At 32.2% G+C, this 20,526-nt stretch overlaps 1 protein-coding gene across 1 annotated transcript in view; it reads right to left on the reverse strand.

Moving 5' to 3' along the window:
- Positions 1 to 10: 10 nt before the first annotated feature.
- eIF3c (eukaryotic translation initiation factor 3 subunit c) overlaps positions 11 to 20,526 on the reverse strand; it is a 33,454-nt gene continuing 12,938 nt past the window's right edge. Inside the window, 16 exon segments of the mRNA XM_076508453.1 lie at positions 11 to 152; positions 2,277 to 2,342; positions 2,593 to 2,755; positions 4,296 to 4,499; positions 4,870 to 4,979; positions 5,321 to 5,404; positions 6,425 to 6,578; positions 7,927 to 8,052; positions 8,445 to 8,762; positions 9,554 to 9,712; positions 11,151 to 11,325; positions 11,878 to 11,920; positions 11,923 to 12,139; positions 15,094 to 15,223; positions 15,494 to 15,603; positions 17,522 to 17,628. Of these exon segments, the coding sequence (XP_076364568.1) occupies positions 127 to 152; positions 2,277 to 2,342; positions 2,593 to 2,755; positions 4,296 to 4,499; positions 4,870 to 4,979; positions 5,321 to 5,404; positions 6,425 to 6,578; positions 7,927 to 8,052; positions 8,445 to 8,762; positions 9,554 to 9,712; positions 11,151 to 11,325; positions 11,878 to 11,920; positions 11,923 to 12,139; positions 15,094 to 15,223; positions 15,494 to 15,603; positions 17,522 to 17,628 (2,192 nt within the window). The 3' untranslated portion in view covers positions 11 to 126.

Below are 20,526 nucleotides of genomic sequence, written 5' to 3' on the forward strand. Positions count from 1 at the left end.
ACTAACAAGACACAAGATAATTTCAGTTTTATTTTCTTCAAGTTGTCTACACCATAGATCCTTCTCAAGCCATAAACAAACACTCAACACAAATTCTGAAATGCTATTTATAGCCAAACCATTCTTCTAAGTACGTTCAGCATTTCGACGACCTGAAAAACAAGATTAGTACAATTTAAAAGAAAAAAAATCAGATTTATTTTGTTTTTGTTTAAATATACCCTGAAGAGTACTATTTGTATAACTGTATGTCAACCTGTTCGTTTGTTTTTTCACATCCGAGAATGAATCACTCAAGAAAACCATTTCATTAAGGAAGCTAAGTTCACAAAGATTTCATCAAATGGAATCTCAAAATCCAGCAATTTGATTAACAAGCAAATTCAAACTTATGAAACTGATATACTGTTGGTGATCATCCGTTTTGTGGTTTTACAGTGAGAGATTACCACTTGAAGCATAACACATGCCTTTTGAATGAAACAATGATATGAATAATCTTGCAGTTAATAAATTAATACACATTAACAGCAAGACATGGAAAAACGAAAAGGACACAATAATTAATGAATTTAACACTTTTATTGATAAGCAGAAAACAATGTTTCGACATTCCTAGGTCATCTTCAGGAGGGTCGAAACGTTGTTCTCTGCTTAATTAGTGAAAAATTTTAATACCCACAACAGCTATTTTGAGATACATTTTTAATTTCAAGTGGGTTTCTTGTCAACAAGAAATGGATTCAATACTTTATTTGTTCAGACTAATCAGTATTTACATGCATAATTTTTTTTTTTCAGTTGTGAAAAACAAAACCTCAATTTTAGCAATAAAACTAAGATAAATTCTTTTCTACAACATTTGTTTGAACACTTAGGCCATCTTTACACCCCCTAAATCAAAAAATAAGACTGAAAATTTTGATAGTTAATAAAAAAAAAAAGTTTAAGGTATTGTAAAAGTGATGTTTCAAAGTTCAAGTCTATCCAGTGACTTACATACAGTCTGACCTAAGATATTCATGATGTTACTGTGAATCCACTAAAAACAGCACTTTTCACGAGCAAAAGGTGTTACTGAATGGATTAAGATGAATCTTTAAATTGATACTGGCAAAGATACATCGCACATCACAATCCACTTTTCCTACCGTAGTTTGTTCCTGTTCTTCTAAACCTGTCTAATGTGTGTCTTATTATTATGTTACAGATCAGAACCCATACTTTCTTCCACAATATGTACAATACAGCTTGTAGATGTACTGAAGTAAATTTTTCAGTACACGTGTCCTTATTCTGATATACTATAATACTTTTTTTTTAAATGAACAAAACGTTGCTTATCAGTTGGAACATTTCGTAATCAATACAAACATTGTTTTTGTTTTGTCAGCTCAAACAGAAACTTCTAAAAGTTTAAATGTGAGCCAAGACTCAAAAAACAATGACTGGCATCTAAATAAACAGTAGTAACAGTTTATATAGTACTGTAATAATCATTTTCATACAGTAAACATGTTAATAAAAAGCACGTATCCATAAAGGCTGTACAAAAAAAAAACCAAATTAAATTAAATCCTTAATTCTAAAATTATGTCACAACAAACACCTGTTTAGAAATAGGTTTAATGATTTGGTATTTCTCTTAGCTTGCTTCAAATGTTACCTTTTCAAACTTACGCAGTAATTTCTCAAGAGTACTTAGTTGATCCTAAAGACCATATAACCTGGAAAAGAAGGATTTGACTCATCTAATGAAGCATGTAATGAGTAGTGCTTCCTTGTGAAGGTTTAGCAACTAGTGATAATTAGTTTCAACATTCATCTGTATAAAAATCATGTTATTCGTACATGATCATTTCTGACAAACTTAGCTTGATTGTTTGTTTTTTGGATACTTTGGTTACATAAGGATTATCTGTGGTCGCTGTCCCTAATTTTCAGCTGACAGACAAGATGAGGAAGTTAGTCAACACTATTCACTACCACGTTTTGGGCTAATTTAAATGAATAGTGCAAACTAAAACAAACTTGTAGCTGCAAAGTGCAGAGTAAGATTTTGCAGCAATGAGATGCAAACTGTGGACCCATGGGTTCACAATGTAGCATGTTAACCACGAGCTCACTCCCAGTTCAAGAAAATCAGCAATTAAATATCTTAATTCATAAGAATTAATACGAACGTTTTAATGATTTATATTAAAAAAAAACCCCAAAACAAACCAAGTACAATGATTGATACACCACGAAAAGTAATGGCAGTGACTACAACTTACCCCAACTTCTGTCCTGTTGAGAGTATCCAGTTTTCTGATACCCCAAATCACGATATCCTTGTTGACCTACGAAGAAGCAAAGCAAATGGAAACATGGAATTTAACAAAATCTCAACCATATCAACTCGTATATCCATTATGAGCTGCTTCATGTTGTGACAACAACAAAAAATTGGTTAAAGTCACCAACTTTATTTACTTTATTATTCAAGATCTTCTTTTTTCATTGTTGTTTAAAAATTGTTCTTAGATTTACCAATTCAACTTGCTTATCCAGGTTTAGACCTGCCACTTGCATTTCAGCCAAACCACATACCTATGTTTCTTCCAAAGAAAGAACCTTGTTTAGTCTCCCAGAACCGTTCATTTTGTTCCACAAGGTTAGTAATCTTATCAGCAAGTTGAAGTGAAAGAGCCTGTATACGAGAGGGCTCTGTACGGTGCATGACGACTGTCTGCGTTGGCTCATCCAAGGATGCCTGCAAAGTATACTTTCTCTTAATCCTGAATGATAAGACATAGATTGAAAAAAAAAGACACACTAAAAATATGTAATTAACTGGTTAAGTTTTAAGTATCAATATAGAATTAGAAATCATTTCAAGTTACAAATGTTTCTCAAATTTCTTTTCAAAAATGTGCTTTTTCTGCAAATTTTGGTTTTCACTCAGGTCAGTACAACAGGATACTAAAAATTACTTTATGCTGAAATTCAGTCATTTTAGTCAGGCACTGTTTTACGGAACTATGACCAAGTATTATTTGGTATAAAAACTACAAGTTAAGAAAACAAAATTGTACTATTTTTGTCATCAGGATTGTAAAGATGAATGTCAGGTCTTCTGGTTAACAACTAATACAAAGAACATGTATTAACCACACTGGACTGTATTGTCATATCAGTTAGTTGAATCAGTGAAAAGTGCAACATGATACAGCCAGTCAATATTGCCTGGTTACATGTACAAACCCATTTCTTCTATTACAAAGTTCTTGAATTAGTAAGGTTTCCATTCTTACTTAATACTCCAACCAATTCAATGTATTAAGTAATCAAAACAGGAATGTCACCATCAGTCGTGTATAATAATTTGACAAGGACAGTTTAAACTAAAAAGTCAAGATAATTAAGTCATTATTTTTCCAAAGTCAGCCTTAACAAACTAACAGATAATTATTACAAAAAACAAGTCATTAACAATCACAAATCTTTTCATGTGGCTTCAAGCAAATGTATCAGCTAATGAAGGTGTCACCAAAATATTAAACATAGTTAATATTTTAAAAACTTTATTCAAATAAAAACTGGAGAAATTACGAATGTAACTCATTAATAAAATAACATTCTCTTGACATTAACCTGGTATTATCTTCTAATACTTAAATCTAGGCACACATGCTTTAAATAATATGTAAGTAAAGAAGGGTTAAAGATTTGTAGTTTTTGTATTAAATACTTACAGAGATAACAAATATTGAATAGGTAACAAGTGCTCTTCCCAAATTATTTATACACACTCTCCCATACTCTTTTTGAGAAACAGAACCTATGAACTTACTAACAAGTTATGATTTGTGCAAATACTACTTTAATAACAACAAACTATGATACTGAACCAACCTAAATAAGTTGACGTGAAAGTTTAGGGACACTGAACCAACCTAAGTAAGTTAATGTGAAAGTTTAGGGACACTGAACCAGCGTGAATAAGTTAATATGAAAGTTTTGGGACACTGAACCAACTTGAATAAGTTAATGTGAATGTTTAGAGTCACTGAACCAACTTGAATAAGTTAATGTGAAAGTTTATGGACACTGAACCAACCTAAATAAGTTAATGTGAAAGTTTAGGGACACTGAACCAACCTAAATAAGTTAATGTGAAAGCTTAAAAACACTGAACTAACCTGAATAAGTTAGTAAAAGGTTTGGGACACCTAACCAACTTAAATAAGCTATCGTTAAAGTTTAAGAACACTGAACCAACCTAATAATTTAAGTTTAAAGAAAGGACATACCATCAGCTCCTCATTGATGATCATTTTACTTATAATGCTGTGAACAATTGGTTTATCAAGTTCAAACATCTCGGATAGAATGTTCATAGAGATGGAGTCATACACGTTACTGTACGTGAACAGATACGACCGGAGTGATTCCTCCTGGATTTTCTGGCAGATCATTTCTCGTACCTTGTCTGCTTTATGGAACAGGTCCCACACCTACAGATTGTGTAAATTTTTAAATAATTGTTTGAGCTCCTTTGGTTCTTGCAGTTAAACAAACATGATTCAACACCAACAAAAGTGATTGCTTTGCGAAACAACCTTCTTAAACAATCCATGTCATTAAGCGAATGAGATCAAACACTTTTAACATTATTATTTAAATAGTCCTAGGTAACTGTCTAATAAGTGTGTTATTCTAATGAATATTTAAATATATTACTTATTCAAACATGGTTGAATAACATGAATGATAAATCTGGTATCCTGTGGTATCATCATGGATTTAATATGTCATAACTGTTTATTTCACACAACTGTTTTAAGGTAATTTGAATTGGAAATTTAAAAAAAATATTTATCTTACCTTGGCATTCATTTTCTCGTTGATAATATAATTCTTGCATTGTTTCCAGTTACCCACTCTCATGGCTTTTGAAGCTGCAACAACATGCTCTCTCATGCTTTCAGGTGGACCTTTGATGTGCAACAGAAAAATTATGCTCAAACTTCAGAATCAGTAAAACAATTTATACACTACAGTTTTTAAGTTACAGATATCTGAGTTGTACTGGGGAAGAAAACCTAAAATGAACACTTCTGTTAAAATTAAAAAAATCTGTCACAAAATATCATTCTGGTGACAGCAGTACACAGCAAGATAAAAACACCAAACTATAAAAGATTTATACAATTTAAAGAGAACTTTTAAAACCATAAAAACCAACAAACTGTGATATAAACAAAAAGTGAAAGTAGATTGCAGCTGCCATCTACAACAGAATGTAGAGTTGAAAGTCAAACAATTTAACACTCACCTATGAGAGGTTGCCGTTCACTATTCCGTAACTGATGATGAAAAGATTTGCTGATCATACGTTTCCGACCATCTAGTTCATGTGCTGGAAAACACGTACATAACACCTTTAACAGTGAGGTTATAGCATGCAAGCCATGTTTTGGAATTAAATATATATGTACAATAAATGGAAACAACAACAACCATCTGTGTACAGTTCAACATTTATTAGGCTGTCTGATGTTTTACAGTTTGAAATCCAAGGAAACATGTCATAATAATGATAGTAACTGAAATATATATTTTGATGGCTTTTGTCCTTCAACACATAATAACTACGACATTATTCAGTTTTATGACTTGCCAGTTCACAGTACAATACAGAACACCATTCAACATTAAATATTTAATTACCTGGTTATTGTATTAAAGTGAATGAATAAATAAATACACAAAACTACATTGGTGATGAAGTATTTGTTTCCTAATTAATTATCTTGATCTATGGAAGTCTACTAAGGAAAACTGTATATAATACACTACACACCATACTATAAATGAAAAACAAAACTTTCTAATTGTGACAAAGTTAAACCAGTTAGAAGTATCACCTGAAACAAAAGTATCTCGATGTTTATTAACATACCGCATTTTACGCCTTGTAAAACACTACACTGTGGAAGACACACCCTAGTTTTGGAAAGACAATTCTATGTAATCTTGATGTTTTTCAACCTATTGAGTAAATACTGTCAAATACATCATATTCTTCGCAGTACATCAACAATATTAGTTAAATTGAATGTTTTATGCTATTGAAAATACTTGTAATTGATAAGTAACGAAATTACGATCTGTATGAGAGGCCTTACGCTAGCCTCTTGCCTTAACCCATCACTTTTGTCTCAGAAAGACGCGGAGATTTTAAGGTATTTTTAAAGGGAAAAAAAAAGAGCATCTTACAAGATGTAAAATATTGTAGTTAGATTTCAAAACTTATCTAGCTAGGTTGTAATATAGCCCTTAAAGCATTCTGTAAAAAACCTCTTACTGAATGCATAATTAATTTTAAATATCCATAAAATTCTTAAAGTACAAACAAGTTGTGGAGATTGAAACTCACCAGCCATGTAAGGAATCTCCAACAACATAGCTGACACAAGATACACACACTCCAAAAGTTCCAAGTTTATGTGTTTGTGGAATGGCATCTGTCGTCTTTTTTCAATCTTCTCCTGTTCAGCTGTCCGTTCATGTTGTCGCTGAGGAAGTAGGCCCTGTTTATATGAAGGACAGAAAGATACAGGTTATTGTGTTTATTTTTCAATCGTTAAGGCTGAATAAAAAAAACCATCAGTAAAATATAGGTACTGCTTTTAAATAAACTGTAGCCTCTTCTACTATGAGCTTGGTGAACTACATTACACTGAATAAGGAATTTAGATGAAATGGAAATATATACTTTTCATCTTCATCACAAGAGACTGTTATTCTTACACCAGCAATATTTAGGTAGTTAGAGAAGACAATAATACAAACATGTTTTAATAGAGTCTCTAATTCCTGAACAATGTTGTCGAGTTTTTTAATCCTAAGTAGGCATAAAATGATTTAAGAAGCAATTTTAATCTAGATTTTTGGTTTAAAATTGGAGTGATTAGACATACTTGTTGCCTGAAAGGCACAATCAGTGGTACCACATCACTTATTCTACTGATAAAACATACAAAAATTTCATCTAAACTTCAGAATGTACTGTGAAACACTCCTCAAATGTTATTTTAATATATTAAATTATTTATATCATTCAAAGGGCCACTGATTTTCTACCCTCAATGTAATGTCATGATAGATTAATAGGATTTCAGGTATTTTATACATCTCTTAATACATGGATTGTAATTAATGTAAATACAAGTTAGGCTCTCAAGCCTAACCATAAATAATAAAATCTGTCATGTTAACACCACTTAAAAAAAATACTAGCTGATTACCCATGGTACCAATGTACACTTGGGGTGCCAGTAATTGGTAGGGATGATAGTGCATGATGGTTAGGAGTGATTTGCAGCCTTGTATAATAATTTCTGTCGAATTCCATTTTTTTCCTTGTCCAAAGACAAAAACATGCCAAATACTACATAAACATTGAATCAATGCATGACCTTTTTATCTTCATTTTACTCCACTATGCACAGCAAATTCAGCTGCCCAATTTTTCTGTACATTCAAATGGAGAAAAATAAAGTTCTCCATGACACGAAACTGGAAAATTGTGACCTCTATTGCAAGTCTACATGCACACAAGATAAAAATTTTGCAAAGGCGGGGGTCGCACACCACACAACAAAAGTTTTTCTAGTTTCATGCGTATAAGCAAGAGTTTCATTACTGCATGATTTTTTCTACTTGAAGTTGTTCAACTTAAGATTAGTTGGTATATAATTAAAAAACTTCAAATATTGGTTTAACTACTTTATAAATACAATAAACTCATAAACAAATAATATGAAACTTTCAGAATCTCATAAACAAGACAGAAATAAACAATTTATCAAGTATCCAAACCAATATACAACAAGAAAGGTTCTTACACATTTAAAATACTATGCAAGCAGAAGTTACCTGAGCAAGAAGTTCCTTAGCACGTCCGCCACTCTGAATATCGAGGAGAGCATTATGCGCGTCTCTAATATTTCCATGTCGGAAAGCACAAAGTCCTAACTGAACCATAGCTCGATTATATAAAATCTATGGAAATATAAAAAGTGTAACAGTCAACTGAAATTATTGTAAAAAGAATTTTACTCTCAATAATTAACTAAAAAGAATAATGTTTTGAAGTGCTGGTTGAAAAAAAATCCTGAAGGAGTTATCTGTCTAAACAGACTTGTAGGTTTAGTCTCAACACAGATGTGTAACAAATGTTGAAAACATGTTTTCATATCTATTCTCAGTCAAGGTATAATAGATGAGTTAAATAAACATTCAAACCTCCCCTCAATACAGATGTACAGTACAATACACCCCTAGTGCTTTTGATAGGTGGACCTATCTTTGGCAGTAACAAAGGCAAACATATGTGATTCTACATTATTCTAACGTTACTGTCGTCCTGGTCTTATGCACAGTTTCAGCCATACCTGAGTTGGGATGTCTGAATGCTGAATGCTATCTTGTAAATGTGACATAAGCATCAGATCTCTCGCCTTAAACAGTCTGTCGTGTAAAGCAAGGTAGTAGATATGGCAAAGTATGGCCTGTGTCCTAATTCTACTGGTGTTGTCCTTCGAATAGACAAACTTGCACAACTTGTTAATCTGCTCCATGCTGCTCTCTTTGGGCCTATCTTGTTCTTCCGATCCTTTCTCATCAGCAGGCTCACTATTTGCCATCTTTGTTTCCTCCTCTTCCTCACCATCATCATCCTTGTTTGATGTTTTGAAAACACTTTCATCAAACTAAAAAAAAAAAACGTTGGACAAAAAAGTTACAGAAATCAACAAGAAAGTTGAGGCAGACATGTAATGACAACTTTTAAACATTTCAAGCGACATTTTCAGAGTTCACCCATTTTCACACAATATTAAAACCACTTCTATGTTCGAAATAAACAGCTTCTAGATAGAAACTTTCATGTAATCTAAAGTAATGCAACAAAAGAAGTGCTTGTCAAGTTAAGTTCAGTATTCCTCTTTGTGAAAACCTAATTAATGTATATTTGTTTGTTTAACATAAAACAAAACTGAAACCCTGTTATTGATCTTTTGAATTAAGAATCCCAGCATGTAAACAATCAAGTTAGAGTTGAGCATTATTAAAAAAAAGAGTGAAGCCACAAAGATATACAACTCCATTTCTATGATATAAAAAAATAAAATTTCATGAAATGTTCAAACAATGTTTTTCTTACATCTATTTTGAATTTTTTCTCCATTTATTGAACTGAGCTCAGAATACAGGATGAAATTAACATCTTTGGCCAAGTTAAACAGGCTCAAGTTTGAATAAATTTAATAAATAAAAAAAAAGCCATTATTCAAATTCACTTGCTGTAGACATTTCCAGAAATATCCCTTCAACTTTATTCTTTCAATAACCAACCATAAATAATAAATGTCATCAATCAGTGAACAAAATAAGAAAGAATCAGTTCTACTGTTTCCTATTTTATACATTAACTGTGAACTTCAACTGTCAGTTAATTTTATTTTTTATCTTTTCCACCAGACTTCAACAGCCTTATTGTCACCTTGTAATAGATGTGATCGATCATACGTAGATAGATAAAACAGAGCTCCGAGTTGGATCCCCTTCCCTCCAGATATTTCTTATACGTCTCAATGATTTTATATACAGCTGTTTCGTCTTTTAGTCGCTCCAGGTATTCTGGAGAATGTGCATCACATGCCTGGGAAAGTTGAGAAAATATTCTTCACGATACAAAATATTTAAGGTTGAAACTACTCATTTTTATGCAAAGTTTTATGAACACGTACAAAAAATATATATATACACGTCACTCCTTATAAAAACCTTTAAAAAAATTATAAATCAACCAACAACAAATTACATTAAGCTTTAACATGTATACTTAAATTATTTTATTTGATCAAATATCAGTGGCTTAAACTCAAACAATTAAACATGTACTGGTAAGTGCACAAACTGAATACAGAAAATGTTTATTCCCTATATAAAAAGACCCTAAGACTACAGGTTTCTACAGTTTAAATATGTCCAGTAAATTTTATTACTGCAGTTGAAAAAAGAATACCGTGATCAACTTTTATGTCAGTAATATTTCTTTTTGACACAAGTTTCAAAATGTTTCACAGATTTAAACATGCTTGTTAATTCATTGTAATTTTTAGCTGTGGCATAGCAGCTCATGGAATGGCTTGTAGTTCTTGTTTTTATCAAGTACAAACTTTTAGCTGAGAGATCTGTCACCTTTTGATTAATTCGAGATCTAATTACAGTTTTAGACTCAGGAGGTCAAACCCTTTAATTAAGGTATTTGATTGTGTCCAAGCTCTTACAGATTAAATTACAAATATTGTTACAAAAAGATAAGTAATAAAATCAAATCAGGTATGTCCACATCCTGTGCTTGGTACTGCTGACACAAAACTAATTAAAACAAAAATAAATGTTTCATAGATTAATTTACTGATTCTGTCAAAGATTTTCAAGTGGTGTAGCTATTGAGGATTCCCTCTTGCTTTTATTTGTCTGCACACAGTTTGAGCAATATAATCATGACAAGGTTTTATGAAATGAAACTTTAGTTGCATATACATGTAAAATGCACACAAACTTTGCACATTAACTGTTTGATAAACATAAACAGTGGTATCTAAAAATATATATCTACAATTTGGGTAGTTCATTAGATGTCACACACTTCAATCAACTGGATTGAGCAAAGATAAAACAAAACCCATTAAACTTCAGCTAGTGATTTCAGCAAAATTCCAACTTCACAAAATCTTAATGTGTTGTAGCTTCAACATAACTTTTCAAATCTCCATGAACCACACTGTCTGAAGGAAATAACTTAACAAAACCCACATAAATATAAACATTAGATAATAATTATGATCAAAATCATACAGTATAAATTTGGGTGTCATTTTAAAATAAAATGCTTGTTTTAATATCAAGTATTAATATTTTGGTAAACAATGTTAACTGTTACATACCCATGAAAAATGAAAGCAATATAAGTGACATGAGTACATAATAATTTTATAATATTCATTAGTTTCATACCACAAAGCCAAGTACACAGTCATTCTATGCATGCTTCAATTAAAATGCTTTTGTTTAAGATCTCCCTAACTAACCTGCAGCATTTTGGTGAATTCTTCATCCATTCTGTCAATAAGAGTCAGTACGCAGCCCCTCACACGATATGGAGGTGTAACCAAGACTTCAGACTCCTCGGAAATGTGTTCTCCCATAGTCACATCTGGATTCTTGACCAACAAATTAAGAAGAAGACTCAAATGTTCTAAACACCTGTAAGAGAATTAAATACTCTGGGTCTCTAGATAAAGCAAGTTTTATATGTAAAACACAAGTTGAAAACCTTATTTCAAAACAGAAAATAAAGCTTTACTCCTTTGATACTAAAAAAACTCAGTGGAAAGTTTATTTTTACAGCAACAAAAAATATTTAGGATACAGTCAACTGGAACATTAAGCTCAACTCTACGAAATAACAAAGTTGTGTGCATGATGATAAAATACTCAAAACTTAAACTTTGGTAATGTCATATAAGATTATCAATAAAAACAATATTCTAATGGTACTGAGGTATTCTTGCATATATTACTATCAAATTGTATTTCAGTTTCTTTGTTTTATGCAAGATATAATGGCTTAAAAAGGCCTATATAATGTTTCACTGGTTATTAAATTTTCAGTTCATTTATAATATAAAATTAATTTTAAGATTTATTCCATGTATGAGGGGTAGGGGGAAAGAATCTTGAACTTGGTAAATTAATGTGCTTATCATTTTTAAAAATGGTTATTTTCACAGACACCATTTTATTTACACATCTTACTTCTGCCACATCTCTGACCGCATACAAGTAGCTATATTGGGGTGTAGTCAAATATAGCTGTAATGAGAGCAAACATAATTTTAGCCTCCATTGCTGGTCCAAGGTTGTTAGCATTTGAAATACTTTGTAGTTCATGTAACATTTCAATCTGCTCGCTTCTGTCAGTTCCCTTCTTCCCTCGAGCTGCAAGGATTTCACTTAACTTCTTTACCACTAGTTGATGGTTGATTTCAGCATCTTTTGCAAACATCTTGGGTTTTTCCTGTAAAGAAAAAAAACAACAACTCATGTATAAGTTAGCTGAAAGTTGATTTTAGCATCATTTGACTACAGAAAAAAACTAACATGTCATGCTTCTGTATAAAGAAAACAATTTTTTCCATATCATATCTGTTCTATAGACACTAGTAAAATACTAAATAATAAACATTTGTTGATAAATTACTTTAAAGGATGTTTCTGTGGTTTATGTACAAATTAACAGTTCCATCTCATAATAAAAATGAATAACTGACTTCTATCTTTGTTAAGAATTTTAAACTATCTAGCTATCAAGCTGTTTAACTGCCTGAGTTTATAACTTCACTGTTTACAAAGAATGAAACACTACCATAGTTGCACAAAAATATTTCTTACACTGCAGCTAATACTACTGATTACTATGAGGAATATTGTATTTATTTTAAAATGCAATGTGATAGATTTAAACTTTAGTTGAGTGTTATAACAGATAAAAACAAATAAATTGATACGAAATCAGAAGTAATGAATGGTAAAAATACCAGTTTGACTTGAAGGCTTAAGAAAAATTATTGTAGTTAGGAAAGGGAAATGGAACTTTATAGGAATACTCTAGCAACCATGTCATATTCTCATCTTGATAAACCATAATGTTCACCCATTTCACAATAATGTCATCAATTCATATTATCCTTTTATGACTACTAACATTAAGACCATATGTTTCAACTACACAAAAAAGTCTCCCACAAGCTTAATCTACAGGGCAGATATACTTTCAAGATTACTCAGGATACCTACATCACTAAACTTACTTTTATTTTATCACAAAGTGAACTTTTCTTTCCCCATTGAAACTAATGTTTTTCTTTGATGTGAATAAGAGTTTAAAACAGTTAATCTTACTGTTACGGGTGAAAAACCACATTGCCGCATTTGTGTACTTGATTTCAAAATTTTATTCAATTACTATTTTGTGAATTTATGTCATTATGTTTGGTATTAAACTGTATATTATAATCTAATGTTCACATTATACATTAATTAATTTTTTAATTTAAAAATAACTATTTAACAGACACACCTAAACATTGACTTTTGTGTGTCACATAGTATGTTGAATACAGCATTGTTTAAATTAATGTTTGTAATGTAAAAATACAAAGTCTAAAGTTTTTTACAAATTAAGAACTCAAATTACTAACATTTAAAAGCTAGATTTTAAATTAAAACCTCCTATCTTCTCTACGTGACGAGATATAACTATATTTAGTGAATCAAATCAGTGTGCCCCTTGCTTACTTCCTACAAATATTTGGAAACAGCCTTTATGTCCACTTAATTCTATATATGACACAAGTAACCAGTCAAAAGTTAAAGACATCCCATAAATGGCTTTCCCAGCCGTTTTCAAATATAACAGCAGTGTTTCTTTCTTTCAAGAAAAACATCTATGTTGGTAAGTCGAGTTTTTAGCCTGTTAGTTTTTTTTTGTTGTTTTTTGTTAATCCATATACACCTCAATTACTAAACGTGATAAATTATAATGAATATCTATGGTATTGATGTAGTAATTTATTATGTTTTGGTTCTTCAAATGTATATATATATATAAACTAAAAAAATTATTTCACCTCAAATCCTCCACATGCCAAATGTCTTACACTTTAGCAATCCTTAACAACCAGCAACCGAGAACAAAAGTCATAAGTGGAAGACATGTTTACTTTACTTCGTAATTTACTGTTTTATGTTTTAATGGTTCTATGGTCAATTCAGATTTGTTGATCAAAGTTAATAATGATCAGTAAGGGTTCATTAAGAATTTTATAAAGCTTACAATATGTTGACATCCTCTTAACGACCTGGAAGTGTGACTGTGTCTTACAAAATACTAGTCCACTAAAACACAGACAAGACAGGTCACTTCGTAAAGACCAAAGGCCATTTTTATATTCTTGGATACAATAACACGATAGTATGTGTGCTGCTTCATTGCAACTTATCTTAGCCATTAATAGCTGTAAGGTCAATATAATAAAAGTAATAAATACATATTAATATAAAGTGTTATGATATTTAAGCTATTTAGAATAAACATTTGTGTTGAAGTTATAATTTTTAGTAACTCTAGAAAAAAAAAGCACAAGTTATATCTACTTCCTAATTTTTTTTATGGTTACGAGACTGGTCAAATCTATCAAACACATACAGATACTCCAATTTGATAGTTAAAATAACCAACAAAACGGAGCCTTTTTCTTATAACATTTGATAATTATCTAAAGGTTATAAATTCTTCATATGTGACATTTGAAAATTTTCTCGCACATAAAAGTATTTTTAATCTCAAAATAAAAATTACTCTGCATGTTGTACAGTCAACTGTCTGAAAGATAATAAATTATGAAAAACAACTTAATTAAAATATCTTAATACTAAATTTAAAAACCTGATATTTTGTGTATTAAAGCTATGTAATGTTTACTAATAACCTAAAAATTTTGTAAACAAGCATATGTTATAAAAAGTGATAGCATAATCACTATCATGAATACCTTTGTGGTTTTGATCTGGGTGGATTCAATTCAACCTGTAATGAAGGGGTTAACAACTTGTTGTGCTTACGAACTGCTGTTAATCTATTACAAAACTTTTTTTTTAATAAAGCAGAATGATATTGGTTAACTTTTGACACATATCTCCACCATGTATATATACTTCAGAATACCAAACAAATTAGTCTTTCAACACTTACAAATTTCAGGAAAAATATAAATCAAATTTCTTTTTAACTGCTTCTTTGATGAGACATGGAAGACTTAGTTTTAAACATCATTTCAGTGAGTAAGAACATATGCAATAAACTGGCCTAAAAATGTGCGTCATTATAAACAGACAATCCTTTAGGCTTAAGAAGCTAAACTTAATATCTGAAATATAATATTGGCACAATAAAAAATATCCCATTCATACCTTTATCAAGGGAACACCACCTTTAACCTCTTCCCATTCACCTTCTTCGTCATCTTTCTTCTTCTCTTTTTTCTCTTTATCTCTTTTCTTCTCTCGTTTCTTTTCTTTCTGTTCATCTTTGTCTGTTGTTCTACAAGTAAAAAATATTAAGTTATATCTCAATTTTTCTATCTATATAAGGTACATAATTAATAAAAATAAACAAATCCTAAAAACAATAACACAATTCAGGTTTAACCTGTTCTTGTAAAAATACTTCTGGAAGAGAAACATTACATTATAACTCACCAAATATTATAGTTTCCATAAAGGTAAAAAACACAGAAACATGGACAAAATTACTAATTCAGACACCCCTTCCCAGTCAAAGGACTTCTAGATTACAACATTAAAACTATACTTTTTCAGAAACTTTGCTGCCAGGTTGCCTCCATATTTTTCATCATCACTGGAAAGTGAACTTTCACTTTCAGAAGAACCTCCCCAGTCGAAAGAATCATCGTCTGATTCCTGTAAAGTAACAGAGTAACTTTGTGATATTGATATCAAAATATTGAGAAAAACAAAAGTATGGAATTAGTAAGATAATTCATAAGTTCATATTATTAGTGGTGATAACTTGTTATACAATCATGATTAATGATTGGTTACACACAGCTAACTGATGGATCGGTTATCATTGATCAATTAGCTAAAGATGCCTGTTCAGAAACCAAAAACTGCAGAAAGAATGACGTTCCCTTTCATTTCTTTAACCACCCATGGCCTCATTAGACTATCGACTGCACATCCTCCTTTGTGGAAGGTAATAATTTACTCATTTAACAGATTATGTACTAGTGTCTTCAAATTCTAAGCTAAAAATAAGTGGAAATGTGTCCTATTTTAGGGTCTTCTCCTAGGCAAAAATCCTAAACCAAAACAGCCCATGTACACCATCAGGCAGCTCCCAGCAACTGTATGAAAAATTACAATAACTGAGTCAACCAACTTTGAATGCTAAAACACACATACATAATGAATTATCTTTATAGTGTGACTATTGTAAGCAGTGTAACTACTAATTAGACACTTCTGTGCAATTAATGATTTTTATTAAGATAATTGAACATTTTCTTAACAGAAGGATACTTCTTAATTAGAGGTGCACGTGTTTTCTTATAGCAAACCCACAGTGGGGTATCTGCTGAGTCCACCGAGGCAAATCAAACCCCTGATTTTAGCATTGTAAGTACAGCAGGGGATTTAATTAGTGGTTCTCATGATGTTGTAGTTACACTACTATAAGTTAGAAGTTATCACAATGTTGTAGTTACACTACTAAAGTTAGAGTTTTCCATATTTTTTTAATCAGTTTGAAAAAGCTGGGCTAAACACTAACAAGTCATGGAATCTAATTAGAGGGTTGCCAATTTTCCTCAGACCATGCTTAGAAATATTTCTGTTTGCTTAATTCAAGTGACCATATGAAATTGGGTTCTAATGAAAGACTTTTTTGATGTTATGACCTTAGAAATTTTTTATTATAACCCATTTCTACTGATATACCAACCCATCTAACAAAACTTGCCAACTTCAACGTTTTTTTTTTAATTGTTGTATTATTTTCTCAGAAATTAAATTGGTCTTCAACCACATGAAAAGGCATCATCCAATTACCATTCAATAGCTCACTGCTGATTGGTCAAGGCACTTAGGTTTGACAATATGGCTTATTTCATCTCCAGGATCCTTGATGTTAAACTAATAAAGATACAACCTAGCAGAAGATAATTTACTATTGATGAGCACATGTCAATAATATTGTGAACTTGTTCAGTGTACCTGTCTGAAAAATGTTCTTGCAGGTTGAGGAATAGAATCAAAAACAAATTATTTCCAACTCGAAACTTATCCAGATGGAGGAAAGTATTGGTAGATTCATTCAGAGAATGAGAAAAAGCCAAAAATGAAACAATAAAATTGACAGAAATGATTCATTCAACTTTGTAAATCGAGATCGATATTGATCAGCAAGGGTGAATTAAGAATTTAATAAAAGCTTGTAATATGGTGACATTCTCTAAACAACCCACAAGCTGAAGTGTCACATTTGTTTTCTGGGAATCATAGTATTCATGGTTTAACACATTTTGTTTTATTTAGGATTAAGGAACTAGTAGTACTTCAGAACTTCTTTTGCAATGCAATTTGAAAAAAACAAAACAACAACCCACCTACCTACATTTTAAATCAATTTAAGATTACATCAAATAAAAATATGTTTATAACTGGGCTCTGACTTTTAACCATAAGTTAGTATAACAATGTTCTAACAGTGAATATTACTTTATTACCATACAAGTCCACTTTTACATTATAACAAGTTTTAAACATCAGATAAATCGATATACACACGCCCCAAAAATAATTTTTTCCCTCTACTTACCTCTTCCTCATCTGATCCAGCAATGATCTTCGACTTAGGTTCTTCCTTGAATTCTGAAGCACCTGGTTTCTTAAGAAAATCTTCAGCCTCATCATCATCATCAGACTCTGTTCAAAAAAATAAAATTAAATAAAAAGAGTAATTTGTTAACTAGTGTATCCCAGTGTACTCTTAATACTTTCATCTGTAACTGTGTTCAAGTTATTCACACAAATATTACTTCAGGCAGTACACTTTTTAAAATCAAATTTGCTTGCAACATCCAGTTGGCAAACTACCTTTGTGCAAGTGTGAAAAATCTGTTTATTTTCTGACATTCATAACATGGGCTATTTATAGATGTTTCCAATTTTGAGCCGATAGTGGTCAGTCAACAGCACTCACCACCAAATCTTTGAATGGCCTGCCACTTTTAATGCACCCACAGACTCAAAGCGAGATGTGTGATATTTGTTGTGGTAATGGGATACAAGCAATGGATGACCTGAAAATTCATGGTCTAGCACAGTAATTAGTAGTTGGCCCATGTTATAAGGAATTACTTCCCTTTGTAAGTAACGTATATGTAAGACTGCTGAAAATTCAGTTAAATTGAACAAATCTGTCAGAATAACCTAAGATATTTCACTAAAACATATAACACTGTGAAAAAGTGCTAGGACAAAGTCAAAAATTAGACTTCAGTCTACTTCCAAAGAACAGAAAGTGCATCACTGATGAAACAGAATTTTTAGTTGGTTGGTTTGGTTGATTTAGTGTTTTATAGCACAGAGCAGCTAGGCTATCTGTGCCAAACATCCGGAAAAAATTAAAAGTAAATTTAGTAAAATTCATTAAAGACAATTAAGGTAAAACAAAACAAAGTTTAAAAAAAAACAAATAGCATAAAACCAATGTTTACATCTAGTCTATAACGTCAAGAGAAAAAAACTACAGTAATTAAAGTTGCAATAATCATAACTCGCCAGGAAGACTAACAAGTAAGTACAAAAACCTCCGTCAGTCACCTGAAGTTGGCCTTTCCAGTCCTGGTTTCAAGTTATTTAATGTTACGGCCAGTTTCTGATTTCAAATCGAACTAGGTGAACTACGATTTTTAAAAGGGAGCCATACTAAAAAGGTGTAATGTATAAATTGAAAAGCTAAAATGGCATTAAGAAGATTAATGGCCTTTAAAAAACTAGAAAACATTATCAAGGTGGACAGTGTAACCATCACCAATAACAGTCTAACGTTATGGACAAACCTTGGGACAGAACATGCTTCAAATGGTGCTGTCATTGAGAGTCATAAGGATGACAAGAAAGTAAAATATGGCTTATTGTGACCTGAGTGTCACACAAACTACACACTGGTGCATCAGTTCCAGATAAAAGAAAACATCAAGTTAACAGACTGTTATCAATGCGTAGTCTAGTTAGAACAACTTCCTCTTTCTAATCCTTACGGAAGACAGCAAAACTCCAATATAAAGTTTTATTTGGAAAAGCTTGTTTTCACGTTGCTCACTCCAAGTCGACTGCCAACTGGCACGGAGCCGAGCCTTGAATACAGGACCATAGTCCATGTATGGGACAGGCACAGCAGTGAGAGTGCCAGAGCAGATAGACTTAGCTGCAGTGTTGGCGAGCCCGTTCCCACGAATACCAACGTGACTGGGTATCCAGAAAAACTGTATAGAAGTAGATGTTAAAGAGAAATGGGCCAGTCAGTTTTGAATATCAGCAAGAACAGGGTGTGAACCAATGTGAAGCAATTACAGGGCCAGTAGATAACTAAGCAAGTCAGTATAAATAGTGCAGTTTGAGCATTGCTTAGCTTCTATGTGATCCAGGGCAAGAGAAATGGCATACAGTTCAGCAGATGAACACAGAAGCTGTAGAGGAGATCCTGAGCACAACCACAAAACCACAACAAACCATGGCAGAGCCCACACAGTCACTTGATTTCAAACCAATTTTAAAAAAAAATTAGAATGGAAGGAAGGTTAAAAAATGTTCAGCAAATAGCAGACAGTATTTCCAATCAGGATGACTTAAAGATAGGTCATAACTGGGGAGTGTAAGAAGCCATGGTAGAATGAGCTGACCAGTGGAGACAGCAACGTTATCCAAGGACAGACCCAATTCATCCAACGGCACCTGGATATGAAGGCCAAAAGGAGCAATGGCAGACCGTCTGGTCTGAAAAAGTATGGCTCATCAAGGAAAGAAAATACAACCTCAGGTAAGATGCTTTGGTAAGGAACAAAGTTTTGAAGCATATAGTAAAGACAGTTGCAAATGGCAGAGGTGCAAAGAAGGTTCATGAGACTCTATATATAAGCTCTGAACTGGGGAAGTGTGGAAAGCCCTAGTGCAGTGCTGAAGTCCTTGATGATAAATATGGTCTGGCAGAGCCATAAACCAGTGATCCACAGTCGAGTTTTGATCAAATAAGAACATGATATATCTTTATCACAGAACGTCGAATCCATTCTCCAAGTGGTGGAAGAGTGGACATGGAGGATGTTCAGTGCTCTTGTACATTTGATCCATAGCTGCTTGATGTGTGGTATAAAGATAAGCTTATGGTCAGAGATAAGCCCCAAGAACTTAGTCTCAGGGACCACAGGCAGCACAACTTCACCGATACAGAGTTCAGGATCAGGATGAATATTCCATTGGTGGCAAAAGTGCGTGCAACAGTGAGAGGGAGTTGTTCAGTGATGGCATTAATTTTTATACTGAAAAGTGTGACACTCAGACCATAGCCCTGAGGGACTCCAAGTTCCTGTAGAAAAGAACAGGAAAGTGTCGAACCCACACAAACTCAGAATCTCCTGTCCATTAAAAATTTTTTGATAAAAATGGGCAAATTGCCACATAACTTGCATATATGGAGGTCTCACAAAATGCCATACCTCCATGTTGTATCACAAGCCTTCTCAATGTCAAAGAATATTGACACAAAATATTGTCGTTTGAGAAAGGCTTCTCTGATTGATGTTTCAAGTCGAATCAGGT

Source organism: Tachypleus tridentatus, chromosome 6 (assembly GCF_004210375.1).
Source record: "Tachypleus tridentatus isolate NWPU-2018 chromosome 6, ASM421037v1, whole genome shotgun sequence".
Classification (NCBI taxonomy): Eukaryota; Metazoa; Arthropoda; class Merostomata; order Xiphosura; family Limulidae; genus Tachypleus; species Tachypleus tridentatus.